At 44.8% G+C, this 21,868-nt stretch overlaps 1 protein-coding gene across 6 annotated transcripts in view; it reads right to left on the reverse strand.

Moving 5' to 3' along the window:
- The window catches only part of COL27A1 (collagen type XXVII alpha 1 chain), a 266,717-nt gene that overhangs the window by 152,962 nt on the left and 91,887 nt on the right, over nt 1-21,868 (reverse strand). For 5 of the 6 annotated variants that reach the window (XM_082208770.1, XM_082208769.1, XM_082208768.1 and 2 more), the window contains one exon: nt 3,512-3,565. The exons of the other annotated variant lie outside the window; for it this stretch is intronic. In XM_082208770.1, the coding sequence (XP_082064896.1) occupies nt 3,512-3,565 (54 nt within the window). The remainder of the gene's footprint in view (nt 1-3,511; nt 3,566-21,868) is intronic. 6 annotated transcript variants of the gene reach the window in all.

Consider the following 21,868-nt stretch of genomic DNA (forward strand, 5'->3'; position numbering starts at 1 on the left):
TTCTGCAACAATTTGCATTTTTAAAAATCCTCATGAAAAATTATCTAGCATTTCCATGCAAATTTATCCTAATATACACATTTTTCTATGGAGTTTTGCCTGATATACACATATTTGCAAACAATTTCCCCTGATATAATGCGTTTTTTATATGTCATTTTCTCTAATGCATTCATTTTCAGGCATGCTTTCCCCTAACATATGCAGTTTTGCAAACACTGGCTGGACAATTTGGATAAGCGCAAATTTCAAAGAACCGCTATGTTTTAGTTCACATTTTGTTTTGGAAAGTGTAGATTTCATAGATTTGCATTTAAATGAGAACTGAATCACATTTCTCCTCGATCCTTAAGGGGACCAAAGGTAAGCACTGCAAAAACAACCAGGTTGTAGGGTTATTTCTGAGAGATTACAGAAACAGCCAGACGTACAGGTAGCCTTATATCAAAGCTGAAAGCTATTTAACTGTACTCAGTGTTACTACAATACAATTCAATCCCATCAGGGGTTTTTTTTAAAGGCTAGCTGCTTCAAGGTATGCTACCTTTGCACACCAGAACCAGAACCACGGTTTTAATTCTTAGGGAGAATACGAGAAGAGGTCTGCTGAATTGGACAAACAGCTTTTATTGTTCAGCATCCTGTTCTCACATTGGCCAACCAGAAGCCTATCAATAATAAGTGGGACCTGCAACAAAACATTGTGATACTGCAGGTTCTTGGCCCAAGATTCCAGTTCAGGCAGCCGAAGTCATCTCCATTCCATTCCTCTCTCTCTCCACCATCCAGTTTCCTATTTCCCCTCCAAAAGACACTCAACATTCTGTGCTCACTGAACATGCTTAACACTTCTTGATCTAGCTGGGGGGTTTTAGTACTTCTCCAAACCGTAGAGTTTTGCCCAAGGCTGCTGATTACCTCCCAGTTGTGTGGGAATGGCTCTGTTGCAGCTGCATAAGGGTCCACTGTCAAAAATGAGTTAAGAACATAAGAAGAGCTCTGCTGGACTAGGTCAATTGTCCGCCTAGTTCAGCATCCTGTTCTCACAGTGGCCAACCAGATGGCTGTGGGAAACCAGCAAGCAGAATTCAACCACAACAGTATGCTCCCGTCTTGTAGTTTCCACCAATTAGTATTCAAAAGCACTGAGCCTCCACAGTAGCAGCAGAGCATAGCCATTGTGACTAGTAGCCATCAATAGTCCTCTCCTCCATGACTTTGTCCAGTCCTCTTCTAAAGCCACCCAAGTTGGTGGCCATCAATGCCTCTTGCAGGAAGGAGTTCCATAGTTTAAGTATGCGCTGCACAAAAAAGTACTTTCTTTTATCTCTCCTGATAAAGTTCACTATTAGCATACAAGATTTGATGGAATACTTCCTGCATGCTTTCCCTTATATCTGCAAAAGTTTTAGAAATAGAGGCTTTTTGTAATTGAATACTGTACATTCATGTTTTGGATCTGGAAAGAGGCTGGCAACTTGCCTTTTACACAGACTAAAAGTAAGGGATGCAAACTCTTCCCATACCAAATGGTCTGAATCTTCAACATAAGGAAGGTGTACAGACGTAGGTCTTCTTTTATATCCTAAGAAAAACCAGACACTGCAGAATGGACTGCACCAGAGATGCTGAATCTGTGGTCCTGCAGCTGTTGATGAAATTCTGCTAGAATTCATCACAGCCAAGGGCTAATGATCAGAGTTTGAGTCCAACAACATCTGGAAGGCCAAAGGTTCCCCATCTCTGCTGTAGATCTACGATTATTGATCAGAGCTGGGCCTTCTTCAAACCACACATTTCCCAAAACACCAGGAGAGAAATCTAGCCTAAAAAGCTCCTCCTCCTCTCTACTGAGTGGGAATCGGGTAGCTACAGTCCTTCAGAAGATGCTGGACATAACCTCCCATCATTCCTGGCCACTGATCATGCCACCTAAGGCTGATGGGAGTTGAATCCAGCATCATCTCCCAGCCCTGCCTGGAAATGCCAGGGATTTGATCTGGGACCTTCGGCAGACAAAGTAGATTCTCTACCACTTAGTTACAGTGGCAATAAATAAATAAATGTACTGTATTTTTCTCTGTATAAGACAATGCTTTTTGCTGGAAAAAAAATAGGCAACAATTGGGTGTCGTCTTATACACGGATAGTAAATACAGAGGGGGAATGTGTGATTAATGGCAGCAGCAAGCAGGAGATTGGCAGCGACGATTGGGCGGGTGATTGGTAGCTGTGGTGAGGTGGGCAGGCGATTGGCAGCTGCAGTAAGTGGGCGGGTCGACTGTTGGTGGCAGCGAGCAGGCAGACAAATGGTGGCTGCGGCGAGGTATGTGATCGGCAGTGGCTGTGGCAAGTGATTGGCAGTGGCAGGCAGGCGGGTAAGTGATTGGTGGAAGTGACCTCCCCCCCCCCAAAAAAAAGCTAAACAACTTAATTTCTTAATTCTGGGTTAAAAAAAATAGGGGTTGTCTTATACATGGGGGTGTCTTATACATGGAAAAATACGGTAATAAATAGATGTAGGTCCCTTTAGCCCCAGCCTGCATGGCCAATGGTCAACAAGGATGATGCATGTAGTCCAACAAGTCCTGGCTGGAAGGCACCATATTGGTCAACCCTTTCTTTAACTGGAACTGCTGAGGACTGAAGATGGGACCTTCTGCATGCAAAGCACATACTTCACCAGGAAGTTACAGCTCTTTCCCTAAGGCCTCCATCCAAGCAGTCCAAAAGACAGAGCGGCCCAGCTCTATCATTTCATCCCAGACAACGGTAGAATGCTGCCACGAGAACGGTGGAATACTCACGAGAATACCCACTGAAATTAAGGTACCTGAGTAATATCCACCAGTTTTGATGGGTCTACTCTGAGTAGGACTAACACTGGAAACTATTATTAATATTATTGTAATTATTGTTTTGGTTTTTTAAAAGATTTCTTACTTGCCCTTCATGATAAGATCCCGGGGAGGTTGTGGCATTGTCAAAGCACAGTATTAAAACCAGTTGATACAATCTACACTCAAAAGAACAGGGGGTTGCATTCAACTGCATTTTACTCAGAGCAGACCCACTGAAATTAATGAACATGGCTAAATTGGGGGCATCCGTTTTGATGGGCCTACTTTGAGTAAATTGCCTAGAGATCCAAGTATAAGATCTGTAAGATGAGTGACAGAAAAGATGCTTCAAAAACACCCAGTTACCCTTGGCTTTTGTTCATCCTTTCCCCAGCAAGCAAAGCACTCTGTGGGACTGCAGGGGAAGACGCAGAGAGGAGAGGCAGGGAAGGGAGGGCACCCTCATTGACCTCTCCCTTGTTAGATGCTTGACTGAAGTATTTAGCACGTTGTATAAAAGATGGGAATTGTTTCAAGAGGGAACTTAAAACAAAAAGGCAGGCCTGAGGCCGCTGATTCCAAGGGGCCAATCCCAAACAGCAAACAGGCTGCCTCCCAATGAGGCCCACAAAAGAAAACAAAAACCAGGAGAGAAACTTTTGCCAACTTACTGGGTTGCCATCAATGCCCGGAGGTCCTCGTTCTCCAAGATCACCAGGAAAGCCCTGAGGAGCAGTAAGGGGTGGGAGTAAGAGAGAGAAAGAGAAAGAGAAAGACGGGGAGGGAGGGAAACCCTTTGGTTACAAAGTAGGACAATGCAATGGATATGCAGGTGGTAAATACGAGACGTTTAAATCCTGCCTCTTTTTGCTCAAGTCCAAAAAGCTGTCAAGAGAAGGAAAAGTTCCCGTGTACCATTTACTGCTGATTATCTTTACCTTCACCTTTTATCTATAAAAACAGTTGAGATTCCCACCACCAACACCTTTTTATCAAGCCAGATATTTGAGGCTGTTAAGAACGTAAGTACAGTGGTGCCTCGCAAGACAAAAAGAATTCGTTCCGCGAGTCTTTTCGTCTTGCGATGTTTTTCGCCTTGCAAAGCACGGTCTGTCGCAACAGCGCCTCTTCAAGCGGCTTTTAAAAAAAGCGCAAGACGTTTTCGTCTTGCGAAGCATGCCCATAGGGAAATTCATCTAGCAAAGCAACGCAAAACCGAAAAACCCTTTCGTCTAGCGAGTTTTTCGTCTTGCGAGGCATTCGTCTTGCGGGGCACCACTGTATTAAAGCATTGATAAAAAATGTGAAATGCAGAGCAGTAAACATGGCCAGTGTGGAGTAGTAATAACACGCCACAGGAAATAGGGCACAGTTAGCGAGCAATCACTTGAGAACTCTGCCCAAGCGGGGGGGGGGGCATTTGTGGCGAGCCAGCAGCTGTTACGATCCTGAGGGCCCAAGGTGTCCTGGCCCTCACTGCTGGACCACAAACCCAAACTCCCTGCTCTGTTTCTGCCAAAGGCCCCCAATTATTATTCTTATATTTATTTTTAATTTATATGCCAGCCTTTATCAAAAGACCACAGGGCAGTTTACAGCATAACACACAAAATGTATAATGTGATAATAGTAAAAAGAAAAAGGAAATAAGGTGACACCCCCCGCCCTGTCATTAAAAAGACCATAGATCATTAACAGCTGAAGGCCTGGTTGAAGAACCATGTTTTTGCCTGGCCCTGAAATATATGTAGTGAAGGCATCAGGCGAAGCTCCCTGGGGAGACCATTACACAAGCAGGGAGCCACCACAGAAAAGGCCCCATTTTCATGTTGCCACCGTCCTGACCTCTCATGGAGGGAGCACACAAAGAAAGGCCTCAGATGATCAATATAGGATCTGAGTCAGTTCATATAGGGAGAGTCAGTTCCTAAGGTATTGCGGTCCCGAGCCACATAAGGCATTAATGCGTAAACCAGATCGATTCACAGGCAAAGCACAGGTCACAAGGTGTAGCAGGTACAGAAGAGGCAGAGATATATAGCTAAGACATTGACCCAACAAGTGGCACAACCCTTGTGTCTTCCTGTTGACGAGTCAGGTGAGCACAGTCCCAGACTGGGCATCTGACCAGGGATGATGGATGCCACAAGGGGGGGGGGGGTACCTTTGCTAACCCACGGGTCCCTCCCCAGGATCCATTCCTCCCATTCCTAGATGACTGACCTCCTCCCGGGCTCAGACACTTCTTGGTGTCCCAAATCCATCTCCCTCATCCTGCCCCATGGCTGCCCAGCCCCAACACCCAGAGCACCTCAGGATCCAGCCCTCTCCTCCATGACATTGCCATGGGGCTCATGGCACAAAGCAAGCTTCTTCTGAGAGCTGTCTCACAACCACTGATTGGGTTCAGATAATCATTAGGATTACGAGAATTTGAAAAGTGCAGGCATGGTCTCATGATGACAGAGGTGGCCTCAAGCAAGAGGCAAGTCTCAATATGCAAAGATGCTCCAAAAGGTGATGTCGCAGGTAAGGCCCACGCAGAAAGCCTTGAAAAGAGAGCAAGGGAGAGGGCGCTTGGGGTTGTCTGGGAACAACCATGGTTAGGGAAAGGGCTGTAGCTGCCTGGTGGGGCATCTGCTAGGCCTGAAGAAGATCCCAGGTTCAATCCCTCACATCTCCCATTATCACTTGGAAAGAATCCTGCCTGAAACCCTGGAGAGTCACTGCTATTCAGTCTGAACAATACTGAGGTAGATGCAGCAAGGGTCTAACTCAGTATGAGTCAGCTCCCTCTGTTCTTGCTTCATTCAGTCCTTTGTTGAGTACTAAGACGACTGGAATCTTACTTAATTTCTAGGAGAAGTGGTAAAGCTTTTTGGCATGCAGAAGGTCCCAGATTCAAACTTGGAAATACTGCAATCTGAAAGCACAGAGAGTTGCTGCCTGTCTGTGTAGGCAATACAGTCTGGCTCAGTATAAGGCAGCTTCCTGTGTCCCAGTGAAAGAGACCTCATTCAGGCCACCAAAGGAACCTGTTGCTTTGGCTCATCAAGGGAATTTTTCTTCAGGGAAAGTTAGGATGGAAAGAAAGTTTCCCCCACCCAATGTTTGCATAGCAAAGAAGAATTTTGCATCTCCAGGTCTTGAGGAAAGAATGCTGCCATTTAGAGCCTGCTTGACCACTCTAGGCCTTGAATCCTTCACCAAACGGAGACTGCAAACTCCTCAAGTAATCCACAGATTAAAGGGGGGGGCAGGAATTGCAACACCCCAAGGATCTCTCTGCAAGCTCTCAATTGCACAATTACAAATTTATCACAGGCTCTGGTTCCACCTCCGGTTTTCATTTGCTCTGGTCTATGATGCCTTGCACCAGTTTAAAAGCAAAATATGGTACATGGTACTTGAGCTAAATATACTTTAATGTAAATAAACAAATACACAACTGTTCTACAAAGTGATATTCTGTCAAAAATGCACCTGCAAGAGCGAAAGAGATACGAAGCAGGGCCATTCCATTCCAGCTGGTCATTATCAGAGCAACTGTTAAAAAAACAAACTAGTGCCTGGGGTTGCTTTTTTTCCCCCCCTTTCCCTCCCCATCTTTTCCCCCTTTTTAGATTGCAAGCCTGCAGGCCTGGACTGTCTCATTTCAATTACTCATATGCAAGCCACTCTGGAGTGCTTTCTGGTTGAAAAGTGAATTAAAGTGTTCCAAACAGAACGTTTAACAGTAGGCCAGAGAGAGAGAGAGAGCTCAGTTGGTAGAGCATGAGACTCATTCTTCGGGTCGTGGGTTTGAACCCCATGTTGGGCAAAAGGTCCCTGCACTAAATGACACTAATTGGACCCTCTACACTGGGCTCTACACTTCTAGGATTCTATGTGCAGATGTAAGCTGCCCCCCTCTATAGACTCAAATACAACCTTCAAGAAGCAGCACGGGCTGTATACAATAAAATTTTCTCCTTGCTTTTTCCATATTTGTTAATCAGATGGGCAAGATTGAATGCATTATCCATTGTCAGAAGAACCAAACCTGATCTAAATCCCGTTTGTTCTTCAAAGATGCTACCATTTGCCAGAGCTCAATCCTCACATCTATCAATCTGATACCTGGCATATAATGTTATCTGCAATGTTTATCAGGCAGATAGGCCATCTAATTGCTGGCCTGAATTCATTCTCTCTTCTTATCAATAGTGATATCTATACTCACAGTCCAACCAGCTGGGATTTTAGTAATGAGATTCATAGCATCAAAGGGCTTGGCCACTGTATCCTATTTGTTTATTAAAAGCTCAGATGGGATACCATCTTCGCCAGTGGCCTTAATTCCTTCCAAAAAGCCAATTAAACCTCCCACCTCTTTTTTCCAGTTGCAAGGAGCCACGGAGCCATGGTTTCAAATTCAATTTGACAAGCCTGCAAGCTGGCATCACAAACTATTTTGCTGAACGCTCTGTAACAGCGAGTTCCCCTAACACAATTAGAAACATGTTAATTGAAGGGATTAATGTATGGCAACTGTCATTAATCATGACTGAAGCACATGAGTTCACCATTGTGGCATCAGCTTGAAAGTGAAGCAAGCCTCAGAATTATTAATGTTAAAAAAAAAAAAGAAAATCTTATCTCCCAAAGTTGTCCCAAATTAGTTCATATTTCCGCTTCAGCTTTTACTCCTTATTGGTTAGGAGTTGTATCCAAAAAATGTCTGACTCACCAAGCACGCCACCTTGCCCCCGCGATTGAGGGGGCCAGGGCTGCATGATGTCAGCACGCCACATACACACATCACGGGGCTTGCACACATGACATCAGCACACCCTGTGCCATGCTTGCGCCATGTGGCACACTCCAGGGCATGCTGATGTCACTCGCGTACACTGTAAGGCATGCTGACATGTCATGCACATGCCTTGCAGTGTGCGCACATGATGGCAGCACACCCTCCAGTGTGCGCACATGACTGCCGGGGATTTTTGAGGAGGCCCAGACCCTTCCTTGGCAATTTTTTTTTGGGGGGGGCGGCCCTCTCCTAGATGGTGCACCTGCTACCCACTGAAATGAATGGATTTGTGCTAGTTGAGTTCACCCATTTTGGTGCATCTACTCTTGAGTATGACTAACACTGGATACAGCCCTTCGTGTTTTTAACATTGTTTTGCGATTGTGTATTATGATATATATTGTATTTTTGTACACCACTTTGGTCTTAAGTGCGGAGCGATGTAAACATTCTGACATCAATTAATTAAAATCCAAAATGGCAACACCACCTTTGCCTATGGCTAACAACTTAAGTAGATCCTACAGCTGTTTCTGATAAAAATGGACTAAAACATTACTTTTGAACACCTCCCCACCCCACTCTGTAGTTGGACTGAAAGCATAGCTGTCAACGTTTCCCTTTTTTAATGGGAAATTCCCTTATTCCGAATAGGATTCCTCGCAAGAAAAGGGAAAAGTTGACAGCTGTGATTGAAAGTGAAGCATCTGCATCTGACAGTTCAGAGCACAGTTAACATCTAGCCATCCTAAGCACCTGGTTTCTTGACAGCTCAACAACCTTAATCAAATGCTTCTATGCCTTTACTTTAAAAGACTGACTCATGGCCATCAAGAATTGTTTAAGCTTATCTACTGGAAGACAGAAGCTAGCACAGAATGTTATAGGGTTGCCATATGTCCTCTTTTTCCTGGACACATCCTGTTTTTCATGGGTAGAGTAGTCATAGTGATCCATAGTTTAAAAGTTTTATTATAACCAGCCCAGCCATGAGGCAAGGTGAGGTGACCACCTCAGGCAGCAGGATTCCCAGAGGCAACAGATCCAGCCTCCAACAAATGCATTGTCTATTGAACCCTCAGCAGCCCCCACCCAGGCTGCCCTCACAGTGGCCTTTTGGCAATAGGAGGCACTGCTGGTCTCCTCCCACCCCTAGGGAGAAAATGGCAGAGGCTTCCCTCTGGTGTCTCCTGGGGTCTACATCCACCCAGCATAATGCCTTCCCCTCCCCCAACCGCCACAATGGCCTTTTATTCCCACTTCAACCATTGTATAATAATAATAATAATAATAATAATAATAATAATAATAATAATAATAATTATTATTATTATTATTATTATTATTATTATTATTATTATTTATACCCCACCCTTCCCAGCCAAGGCCCTGGCTCTGGTTGAAGCTAATCTAACTTCCTTAGGGCCCGGGACCTCTAGGGTGTTGCTATTTATGGACCTTGAGGCTCTCCATGGGGCATACCGGGAGAGGCGGTCCCGAAGGTATGAGGGTCCTAGGCCGTGAAGGGCTTTAAAGGTCAAAAGCAGCACCTTAAATCTGACCCTGTAGTCCACCGGGAGCCAGTGCAGCTGGAAAAGCACTGGGTGGATATGCTCCCATGGCAGAGACCCCCTGAGGATCCTCGCTGCAGCATTCTGCACCCGCTGGAGTTTCTGGGTCAGCTTCAAGGGCAGCCCCGCGTAGAGCGAATAAGGCTGGTTTGATTCTCTCCCTTGTTCCCAATGTAGATCTTCATTCACCCCACCTTCCCTGGTGCAGGGGCACCATTTTGTGGTTCACCTCAGGTGCCAAAATGTCTTGGGCCAGCTTGCAGAAAAGAGTCCTCTACATACAGGCACAGGAATACCAAGTGAGACCACTGGATCCACATAGCTCAGTATTTTCTACACAGACTGGCAGTGGCCCTCTAGAGATCAAGGCATAATTGCTTGTTTATTTACTCTATTTATGGCTGGCCTTCCTGTAAAAATTATAAGAAACGGCACTAACATTCCGAACATTTCAATTCAGTATTGTTTGCTCTTCTCCTGCTGAGTGGGACCCATACTAGCGAGAAGACATCTCACGTCCGTTCTTTTGTATTTTGCTTCTGAGCAACAGGAAAACTATGCAGCTTCCCAACTGGGCTCCAAGGTGGCATTGGCCAAGGCATTGAGGGGAGAGATGATCACAAGCAGCTTGTTGGCATCTGCACACACTAATACCTATTCACACACACAAACACACACAGAGAGAGCTGACTTTTTAAAGGGAAAGGGAAAATCAGGGAAGAAACATCATCTCTAATCTGTGAAAATAAAAGGGAAAATATGGATCTATAATGACCATTTTCATTGCTAAAAGAGGAAGGAAGAACTTTAAATTAGTGTAAATGAAAAGATCCGCACTTCACATACAACTCCATACAACATCCTGTTCTAGCGCTCTCTCTCTCTCTCTCTCTCTCACACACACACACACACTACTGAAATTTAGACCTTGTGCATACTTTTTCAATCAGGGTGCATTTTAAGGCTGTAATGTTAAGGGAATTCATGGGCAAGCTTCCAGGGGCCACATACAAGTGGCATTAAGTAGGTGGAGGAATGGGCATGGCTACAAAAAAACCTGGGGTTTCCTCTCTCTCCTTCTCTCTCTCAGACCTCCATCCAAGCAAGCGTTTTTTCACAGATCAAGGACACATTCCCACCAAGCAAAAGCACCCAGGAAGGGATCCGAGCAGGAAAGAACAGGGGTATGGCCTGGGAGGGATCTCAAGGGCCAAATAGAGAGGCCTGAAGGGCAGCATTTAGCCCTAAGCCTGGTATTCCCCATCCCTGAGACAGAGGGTTAGAACAGATTTATTTTATTCAGAGCTGAAGTTGGCAAATTTGGAGCATAGAGCCGTCTCCATTCTTGTTTTAACGGGACATATTTCTTGCATATTATAATCATGGATTATATTTTAATATTTGGGTCTCTGCTTCTTATACCTGATAACTGATTAGAAGTCTACTTTGGCAGTAAGTGGTATATGAAATAAGAACAACAATAACAACAACAACAACAACAACTATAACTGCAATTAGGATTCTCTCCTGATAAAACCACAGCTGATATTCATTTTCTATTGACCATGGGTGATCACAAAAAGAGACAGCATAAAATATGCATATGCCATAGTTGTAAGTAAAAATAAAATCTAAAAATCATGTGTAAAAGAAACTAATACTAAGGCCAGTTGGACAACTTCAGCAGCAAGTCATCAATCAACACACAGTCAAGCCTACAACCCATTATGCAAGAATCAACTACACTCTCACAGAATTTAGTTGCAAGTAATGCGAAGCCAGCCACTAATTTGCCCATTTGTCAGTAAGTAATCAATTCTTAGAAAACTCCAACTGATACAGTTGTCTCCCCAGTAGCCAGAGACAAGCGCCCGCTACAGCTAAATATTGCAGCATGCCAAGGGAAACTTCTTCCACAACAAGTGAAGTCATGGAAATTCAGATCCTGCAGACTGAAAAGCATCTACTCTGCTGTGGGCAGAAGTCCTTTGAAGGATTACAGAAGAAAGGGGCTAAGGAGGTGAGAGAAATATGCAGAGATGTTCAGCTTCCAATTGCATTATGAGGAGGAACAACATGAGACAAAGGAGTCAGAGCATGTGGGAGTTGAAGGTTCAGTTGTGGATGTGCCAGATCAAACGTGACCAAATGTTTGGCTCTAGTTTTGCAATTGGGGACATAAAAACAGCCTTGCTGGATCAAGCCAAAGGGGCTCACCTAGTCTAGCTTTCTGTTCTCCCAGTGGCAAACCAGAAGTCCCAATGGAAAGCCAGTAAGCAGGACCTGAGCCAACAAAAACTGGTACTAAGATGTATACTGCCTCCGTCAGTGAATGTATCACAAAGCATTATTTTCCATGAATTTCTCTAAACGATCCAAGTTGGTGGCCTTTGCTGCATCTTGCAGAAAATTTAATAAAGAGGTGCAGCACAGATCAGTTTGCACAATAAGCCAAGTGAGTCCAAACCTGGTCCTAGACTGAGGGGCTGGGGGGTGTTTATAGCTGGCAGTCCAGATGCCAGGGGCCATTTGGATGGGTAGACAGAGCTGCCCACCTACCAATCATCTGACATCAGGTGAAATATTTTCCTTTCCCCTCCTGGTCTGAAATCAAACCATGCAGGCAAATGGCACAGCATGAATTGCAAGTACAGATGATGAGCTAACTCTCAATGCTTCCAGTGGAACAGGGTCTGCAGATATCACTCATTTCAATGTAAAGGGAATGACAAAGTGTCATATCCAATTAACTTCTACTCAGTCGGCCCATTGAAATTAATTGACCAAAGTTAGCTATGTCTATTAATTTCAATGGGTCTACTCTGAGCAGGACTAGAACTGGATTCACAGACTTAAAAACAATGATGTAAACGAATACAGATCGCATTAACTTGGTTTCTCGTGACCACAGATGAACATGTGAACTGCGGCAATTTTCTGCCTCTTTTTCAGTTTTCATCAAGATTCTGCAACATCTATCCCAGCTGCCCATCTCAGAATGTGCTACACTTTGTCAGCTGCCTTCTTAAAATGTGGCACCCATAACTGAAAAACGTACTCTTAACGTGTGGCCTGACCAGAAAAGAATGGAGTGGAACTATTTCCATCCTGTTATCTGTGCTTCAATTCAAAGTTAAATCTTAAATTTTCTTCAAAGAATCTGAGTTGTATCCACCTTTCCCTTGAGATAACAGGCGGATGGGATTTAATGTTGTGCAACAGAGGAATCCAACGCAATAGCTGCACTAGCGGACACTCGTGGCACAATGAACTGTGCTATCTATTGTGCAACAAAATTAACTGGCAACCCATTCATGAACTTTTTTTGCGCAACATGATTCTGCTGGAGCAAGCCAAGTACACTGCTAATTGACTTCAATTTAGTGCTACACTGGATACAACAGTCTTTCTCCAAGTTAAAAAAATGCTAAAGGTGACATTAATCCAGTACACTGTGCATGAAAACAGCACATCACGGAAAGGATGACTCCAGTTGCTTGTCATAATGACCATGTTATTACCGAGGAGGCAAGTTTGGTCATTGTTTGAAGACCATACCTGTCTCCAGGTCTGGTCCTGACCGGAAGGTTACAGGTATCAACAAGGGTGACCCACATGACCTTAAGGTGCTGCTGTGCAATGCCAGGTCAATGATTCACAAGACCACTGCCATCCATGACTTGACCATAGATGGAAGAGTTGACCTAGCATGTGTAACTTGGTTAGACATGGCAGATGGGTCTGTTCTTGCCACTGCTTGTCCAGCAGGTTTCTCCTACGCACAGCAACCCAGAGCATGTGAGCGGGGGGGGGATTACAGTGATTTTTAGGAAATCATTAGCTTGCACCAGGTATCCTATTGGGAAGACCCAGTTTTCTAAGTGGAAGTTGGGCAATAGGAGCAGTACTATATTCCTGTTGGTGTATCTACCTCCCCACTGCACCAAGGATTCCCTGCCCAAGTTGCTTCAGGTTGTGGTGGATGTTCTCCTGAAGACACCTAGTCTGGTGGTCCTACGGAATTTTAACATCCATGCTGACATGACCTTACAATGGGCCACTAGGGACTTCATGGAAAGTATGGCCTCCATGGGGCTGTCCCTGAAAAGGTTTGCTCCAACCCATAGTCGCGGACATGCATTAGACCTGGTGTTCACCTCTATGGATGTGGGTGATCTGACACTAAGTTCCAGTGGAACAAAAGAAGTGCCATGGTCTTCCTGGTGCACTTCCTGGTGCAACTAGACTCTTCTCTGCAGCTCTTCAAGTGTAACTGCAGGGAGGTGGGACTGATTCAAATGCTCCCCCACTGCTTTATGGATCCAAATGGCTTCCAGAGAGTGTGTGTGTGTGGGGGGGAAATGTCTTCTCCCATGTTGATGGCCTTTCAGTTGATTGGCTTCTGGCCTGCTGGAATGTGGAGTTAACCAGGGCTATCAACTGTTTGGGTCTAAGTACTCCCTTCAGTTGCATGGAGCCCAGATGGCCCCATGGTTTTTCCTGGAACTGAGGGCAATGAACCAATTGCTGAGACAGCTAGAGTGCCAGTGGTGAAAATCTTGTTCTGAATTGGACTGAACACAAGCTCAATGTCGAGTCTACCAAGTGGCGATAGCAACAGCAAAAAGGAGCTTTTTTGCTGCCTCTATTACATCTGTGGAAAACAGCACCTGGAGACTCTTTCGGGTGTTTTTTAGTCTAACAGAACTACCTGCAACATCGGTACCTGGTGAGGAATCCAAGATCTCCTGTAATGATTTTTCAAAAAAATAAAAAAGGCAGATAAAATTTGGAAAGTGATAGACTCCACCATGGTAGGATGGCCATGGTGGGAAAGTGCCAGAGCTCCGTCTAGTCAGGTTCCATGGGATCAGTTTCAACCTGTTACCTCTGAGGATGTGGAGAGGCTGCTTAGACGAATGAAACAAACTACCTGTCTCCTTGATCCTTGCCTATCCCAGCTCATAAAAGCAAGCCAGGCAGGGCTGGGCAATGAGCTCTGTGTTTCCCAGACCCACTTAAAAAAGCAGTTATTAAACTCATCTTTTAACAAACATATTTGGACCCGACCATTATGGCCAGTTATTGCCTAGTATCAAATATTCCATTCCTGCACAAGGTAGTCACTGAACAACTCCATCTGGAGGATGCAGACCATTTGCATCCCTTCCAATTGGGATTCAGCCCCCATCTTCGGACTGAAACTGCTTTGGTCGCGCTGGTCGATGATTTCCAGCAGGCTAGGGAAAGAGGTGAAAGCTGTTTCCTGGTTCTGCTGGACCTCTCAGTGGCTTTTGATACCATAAACTATGGTATATTCCTGCACCATTTAGGTGGGTTGGGAGTTGAGGGCAATAGTTATGCAGAGGTTCTGCTCTTCCTCCTGGGCCGTGTCCCGTGTTGCAGGGTGAGTGTTTGGACCCCTGAGCACTCAGTTGTGAAGTGCCTCAGGGCTCTGTCCTCTCTCATGTGCTTTTAAACATTTATATGAAGCTGCAGGGAGAGATCATCAGGGGTGTTGGGGCTGAGTGTTCACCCGAATGCGGATGATACCTAGCACTACCTCCTTTAAATCAGAACCAGTGAATGTGGTGAATGTCCTATGGGTCTGGAGGCAGTTAGAGGATGGATGGTGGTTAACCCTAACGGATTGAATCCTGACAAGACAAGTACTGTTTCTAGGGGGCAGGGGGTGGGTGGGGGTGGAGGACTCCCTGGTCCTGAATGGGGACTCACAGCTGTGCAGGTCAGTTCTGTGTCCAGGGCAGCTGTCTACCGGTGCTACTTGGTACGCCAGCTGAGACCCTACCTGCCCGTGCACTGTCTCACCAGAGTGGTGCATGCCCTAGTTATCTTCCACTTGGACTACTGCAATGTGCTCTATGTGGGGCTACCTTTGAGGGTGACTTGGAAACTACAACTAATCCAGAATGCGGCAGCTAGACTGGTGACTGGGAGTGGCTGCTGAGTGCTGACCTTTTAAGCCATAATGGCCTTGATCCTGTATATCTGAAGGAGCAGCTCCACCCCCATCGCTCAGCTCGGAAACTGAGGTAACAGCACCAAGGTGGTTCACTCACTGCGATAAGTGAAGTTGCAGGAAACCAGGCAGAGGGCCTTCTCAGTAGTGGCACCCTCCTTGTGGAGCACCCTCCTTTGAGATATCAAGGAGATAAATCACTACACAACTTTTAGAAGACATCTGAAGGCAGCCCTGTATTAGGGTTTTTTAATGTTTGATGTTTTATTATATTTTTATACATGTTGGAAGCTGCCCAGAGTGGCTAGGGCAACTCAGCCAGATGGGTGGGGTATATTATTATTATTATTATTATTATTATTATTATTATTATTATTATTTCTCCACTATGTGATAATCAAAGGTTGGCTGCCTCTGTGAAGACTCCTCCTGAGCTTCCTAGAACAATGGCCATAGATAAACCATGGAAAATACTGTCTGCCTTGCACTGAAAGCAAGGGGGAGAGCGGATGATCACAATTTGTGACATGGATCCCATGTGTCCAGTGCAAAACCACCGTACAAATGACAACAAAGTGAACTATCGCCTTCCACTAAAACAATTATGCGGCAGAGCCCCAGCTACTCAGGTTCTGTAAAACTCTTTTCTCCGCTAGAGTAAAGGAGAGTTAGCTGGCAGGAGCCTCAAATAGTCCTGGCAATCCTTCCAGCCGTTTGGCTCCTTCTCCAAAACTAGGATTTTTATTTTCCTTTTGGCTCGATCCTGCCGCTCCTCGAGCCACCCAACCCTCTGGTCTTGTCTGAGAAAGGCGGCGCCTGCCAGCTGGCTCCAGACAGGTGAGCTGGTGCCCAGTAGATGCTCCCCAAGGGCGCATAATTTGCAAATCAAACAATTTTTTAACAAAGTGGGAGGGAGGGAGAGAAATCAAGTTCAGGATTCATTTAATGCAGATATTTAGTGTGGGGGAGATAGAGGGAGAATGAATAAAATAAACAACCAGCCCCTAAAGCTTATGTTGGCTGCATCCTTCTTGGCAGGCTGCTCTTTGAGTAGAAGAGGGCTCTTTCCCCTTGCCAGAGTGGATGGGGAAGTCAGGGTGGAATAGGGCACAGCTAGATAGGAGTTTTGAAGTAGTGCAGAAGCTCAAAGGAGTTTTTGCCTGGGCTGAAACCAACAGTGGCCACATTCAGGATCAATACACAGCCCCCACTCCCACCTCAATATGATTATCTGTCACAATATGATTATCTGTCACATTTCTTTCACTTTTTAAAGCTCATTGAGTTTTGTAATCCTGTAGAAAGCCACTGGTGATATGATGATGATGATGATGATGATGATGATGATGATAATTTATTATTTGTACCCTGCCCAGGGTTTCCCCAACCACTCTGGGCGGCTTCCAACAGAGATTAAAAAGACATTAAAACCTAAGTCGCTAAAAACTTCCCATATAATGGTTGGAGTGTCAGAGGAGGGCCTGGGAGACCAGAATTCGAATACCAGCTCAACCATGAAGCTCAGTGGAAGACCTGGGCCAGTTTTGTTTTCTTTTCTCAGCCTCACCTGCTTCACAGGATTCTTGTGAGGCTAAAATGGAGAATTGGGGGGGACGGGACGACGACATACACTACCTCAAACTTCTTGAAGGAAAGCTGGGATATAAAAGTAAAAATGAATAAAATAAACTTTTAAAAAAACCTTCCCGTCAGAAAGGACAATTTATAACGAAGGACATGCTTCCCCTCCCCATATATTTTCCTTTTATATTACGGGCTGTATCCATGCTAGTCATACTCAGAGTAGGCTCATTGAAATTAATAAGCGTGACCACACTCATTGCCCCCTTGCTCATGAGGTAGTAAGGGTGGCTGCCTTTTTCTCCATTGAAAAGTACGTAGAACTGAAGGTGAAAGTTGCAAGAGTTATGCTTTTTCACTTTGTCCGAAATAAAAGCTTCCATTATCAGAGCCATTAGAGGGCTGAAGCAGCAGTGGGACACCTCTCAGGCCCCCTCTATGTGGCCCTCAGGACTGAAGGTATAAGAAGCCATCGTTTTCCGTTCTGCCCTGTGTTTGCCGCAAGCAGCATTGCTTCTCTCTCACTGCAGTTCATATTCTGCCAAAAACTACCTTATCCATCTTGCTGTCCAGTGTGTCAAAACTCCATAACATGTAATTAATCAATTTAAATGCTATTAATTTTGCATTTATTCATTTGACCGGAAATGAATTAATTGCATCAGTTACATCACCATTACATTATTCCACCGCATTCACTGCAAAGGAAGCACAGTGCAAACATGGGGGAAACATGATCAACAACATGTCACTTGTTGACCGAAAGCAACAACAACAGTGAATACTGGTTGTATTCAATGGATTAATTTCCATCCTGAACATGGGATAAATAAGTAGAGGTTAGCAATACCTGCTCCTATTTCCATCAGAATTCTCCAACAAAACTCCTCAGGACTCACCCTGTGAAATCCTTCCTTAAGGACCTTTGCCTGGCTGGAATGTATTCTTGAATGATAATGCCTCCTGCATGCCTGGATAGGGAGATGTCCGGGTAGCTGTGCAGAAGAAGCCTCTGGATTTCATATGCAATAATTTTTGAATGCAGCCTAGTGTACACACTTAAGGTTCACATCGATTGCCCCACCCACTTTTGCCTCTCTCCCCACTGAAATGCAGCTCTCAGAAAGATTCCTACTAACGGAATGTGGCCCTGGGGGCTAAAAAAAGATTCCCTGCAGCTAGGCTAGGCTAGAAGAGGCTTGAACTGCTTAAAGTACCGTATTTTTTGCTCTATATGACGCACCAGACCACAAGACGCACCAAGTTTTTGGAGGAGGAAAACAAGAAAAAAAATATTCTGAATCCCAGAAACCAGAACAGCAAGAGGGATCGCTGCGCAGTGAAAGCAGCAATCCCTCTTGCTGTTCTGGCTTCTGGGATAGCTGCGCAGCCTGCATTCGCTCCATAGGACGCACACACATTTCCCCTTACTTTTTAGGAGGGAAAAAATGAGTTATAGAGCAAAAAATACTGTATAAACAAAGCTCCCCCCCCAAAAAAAACAAACCTTTTCAGAGGTTGAAAAGAAATGACAGGAGATTGGTTCTGTTTGTTGCTACAGTTTTTGTCTCCCCCAAGCTAAAGACATGAAGATTTCAGGACCATTTCCTCCCAATTCATCTTTGTAATTATTTGTTTATATGGCCACAGGTGTGTTCCATTATTATATGCATGATATAACTTAGCAAGCTCATGATTGCGCCTATTACCCCCAGCTAAGGGCTGCTGGTGCACAGTCCTGTTGTTTAGAGAAATCCCTATGGAACTGGCATAGGGTTGGGAAGGGGTTTTCCAACACATATAGGAAATGACACATGAGAAGGGATTGTCAGAGAATGCTGATGGAAAAGGATGAAGAAATTGCTGCACTTCCTGTGCTCATATGTGGTCAGGAAAAGAAATCAGTCAAAGGAATAAAATTGGGATCCGTCCACATTGCTATTGTTTTAATCTGCAAATGAAACACAATTAATGGTGGAAGCAGGGTGTGTTTACATTTGCTTTGATGTCTCCTTCATATTGTAGAACAGAAGAGAACAGAAACCGTGTGGATTGTGACAAAGACAGGCCAGAAAACCTTTCCCCATACACTTTCTCCACAGATTGCATAATTTTAAAGATATATATCATGTTTCTTCTTATTCACCATTTCTTTAAACTGAAAAGCCCCTAATACTTATTGGAGCTGTTTGTCTTTAAACTGGGCTTGGACCAGACATCCCTTCAAGTAAAAGTACATCTTCAAATAGAAGACTAAATTGAGGATACATGGTCACCCTACGGAGAACCCTAAGTCTCATAAATCCCACACACCTATAATGGTCACAAGTGTGGCAGGAGGAACACTGGAATCTTCCTTGTTCTGTCATGCCACTGGTCCATCTAGCGCAAATTGCCTACACTGACAATACTGGTAACAGAACCCCAAGATTATAGGCAGGAGCTGTTCCCAGGTCTACCCTGGAGACACCAGGGCCTGAACATGGGACCTCTTGCCTACAAGGGAGATTCCCTACCACTGAGTTTGAAAGTGGAACAGACTCCCTCAGAAGGCGGTGGGCTCTCCTTTATTGTAGGTTTTAAGCAAAAGTTGGGTGGCCATCTTTCAGGCATGCTTTAGCTGAGATTCCTGCATTGAAGGGGGTTGGGCTAGATGACCCTCAGGGTCTCTTCAAACCCCACAATTCTGTGATTCTATGAGTTACAGCTGGTAGAGACAGAAGTATGGGAGAAGTCATCTAATGTGCTTGTCATCTTGGGGCCTTCAATGCTTCTGCCAAAGGATTGAGCGCTGCCTATGTTGGCTGTTGCATCTCCCCTCTTCTTTTTTGAACATGATTTTTTTTAATGACTTGTCTCCAGTTGTTGATGACAATGGGATGGTGGTGGTTTTTTACAATGACACTCTAAGAATCCAGAGGCATCTCAGAAAAAACTGCTAAAAATCACCCAGGATTTCCCAGTGCACATCGAAGAGCAGGATAAACAGGATTCTCATTCACATACTGCTTCTGCCCTCACCCAGGAATTATTGCTTTGCCCACACATTCCTCCTATCTGCTGCAGTTCTGATGCACTGGGAAAGAGCAGAGGAGGAGACAGGGGGGTGGGAGCGAGGGAAGCCTCATCAAAGTCCTGTTTCCAAGACCGAGTCATCATGTTCCTCTCATGTCCCCACTGAGCTGAACTGCCCTGGAAAAGTTTCAACCTCTGACTCACGTCCAGCACGTCTATTTTAATCTTTTTACATTCTTACATCATTCCAGGAGGCCCAATTGTACAATAGAGCAAACAAAGAGCCCGCTGCTCCATCTATTGAGATTTTACAGCAATCAAGAGCAGGGATGTATAAACATCTGGCTTTAGATCCTTCCCTCTGCTTGTGTATACATTGCTCCAGAGAAAGAGAGAGATGTTTCAAGAGATCCGTCACAGGGAGAAAACGCTGATAAGCTGACATGGAAGAAATCATCCCTAGAAGGAGTTGCACTGAGGACAGTGATGTATCCTACTGCAGATGAAACACAGAGGCGAGGTAACAGGAGATTTGACTTGGTGCCCAGTTTAGGAACAGGAGAGCCTGGCTGCTGGATCAGGCCAAAGGCCCACTTAGTCCAGCATCTTGTTCCCTCACTGGCCAAGCAGATGCCCCAATGGGAAACCTGCAAGCAGAACCTGAGCACAGTAATACCTCTCCCCATCTGCAGTTCTAGGCAACTGGTATTCAGAGGCATATTGCCTCCAACAATGAAGAACATAGCCTGCCATCATGGTTGGCAGTCGCTGATAGCCTTGCCTTAAGTGTATTTGTTTAATCCTTTTTAGAGCCATCTAACTGGAGATGCCAAAGACTGAGCCTAGGATCTTTCTGTGTGAAAGCAGATGCTCTATCACTGAGCTATGACCATTCCTCAAAATTTTTGGTTTTATTACTTCTCCCATCTTCTTTCTCTACCACCCACCAAACACCTGGCACGGTTATCCACTTGGTTGTTGTTTTTCCACTGGGATTTTGTTTGTTTGTTTTATGGTCCAATTACAAATTCAAGAAGGAGGAAGATGGCATTCATGATTGGCATAGGTACTGACCAATCAGTGCTAAGAGATTCTAGCTTCTGCTATATTCTGCTACATTGGGGGATGGGGGTGTTTCCTGCTAAGCTTGATCCAGGAGGGACAATTAGCACACACAATCCAAAATGCATGACTGCATTTTCATAGCAGGCTTTCTGTTGAAAATATGCAAGGTCAAGCAAATTTAAGATCAATTTAAATTATTTGTCACGGATTACTTTAATTCCATGTTATGGCTTTAGATAGTAATTGTGGGTGGTTTTATTAATGGAGGAGGAGAAGAAGAAGAAAAAGAAGAATGAAAATCCTGACTTCAGCGTGAATATATATTTGCAAAAGAAATCCCACCATTCCCCAGAGGGAAAATACAACTCCATTTATGAAAATAAAAACAAATGCTGTTAAAAAGTGGGGGGTGGAGATGGCGTTTTTCAATGGAAGATTGCACAAGTCAAAACAACAGCTGGAACAGATTGAGTGTGCAGGCACACTGTATGTAAAACTGTTTCAAAAACTCTGACCAGACCCCCTTACCTAACAACCGTTGCCTTGTTTAGTTACTCTTGAGTCAGAGATTTTCTCCAATCTTTCTTTTCTTTTCTTTTACAGTTGTGTTCGCCTCTGATGTAACCAGTTGTCATTAACTTTGGCAGATGCTGTTATTTTCCTTTCCCACCCCACCCCTCCCACCCCTGTGAATCCTTTCTTTTTCATTGAACAGAGGTAGGTAACCCTTTATCAGCCTGAGGGCCCCATTCACTTCTGGGATACCTTCCAGGGGCCACATGCTAGTGGTGGGGGGAGCCAGAGGAAAAAAGGGGGTGGGGCAGCAAATGCTAACTTCACCTCTTATCACAGTTTTGTTTCCACACCCTGCTCAGAAATCCATCCAGATAGGCAAGAGGCAATACCACATTTTAAGCACATATTCCAGCTAGGCAAAAGTACTTAGTGACAGTACAAAGCGTGACCAGTGGGGAGTTTGGCCTGGGGAGACGGGGTGGGGCTGTGGATAATCACAAGGGAC

This window comes from Podarcis vaucheri (genome assembly GCF_965113315.1).
Source record: "Podarcis vaucheri genome assembly, chromosome: Z".
Lineage (NCBI taxonomy): Eukaryota > Metazoa > Chordata > Lepidosauria > Squamata > Lacertidae > Podarcis > Podarcis vaucheri.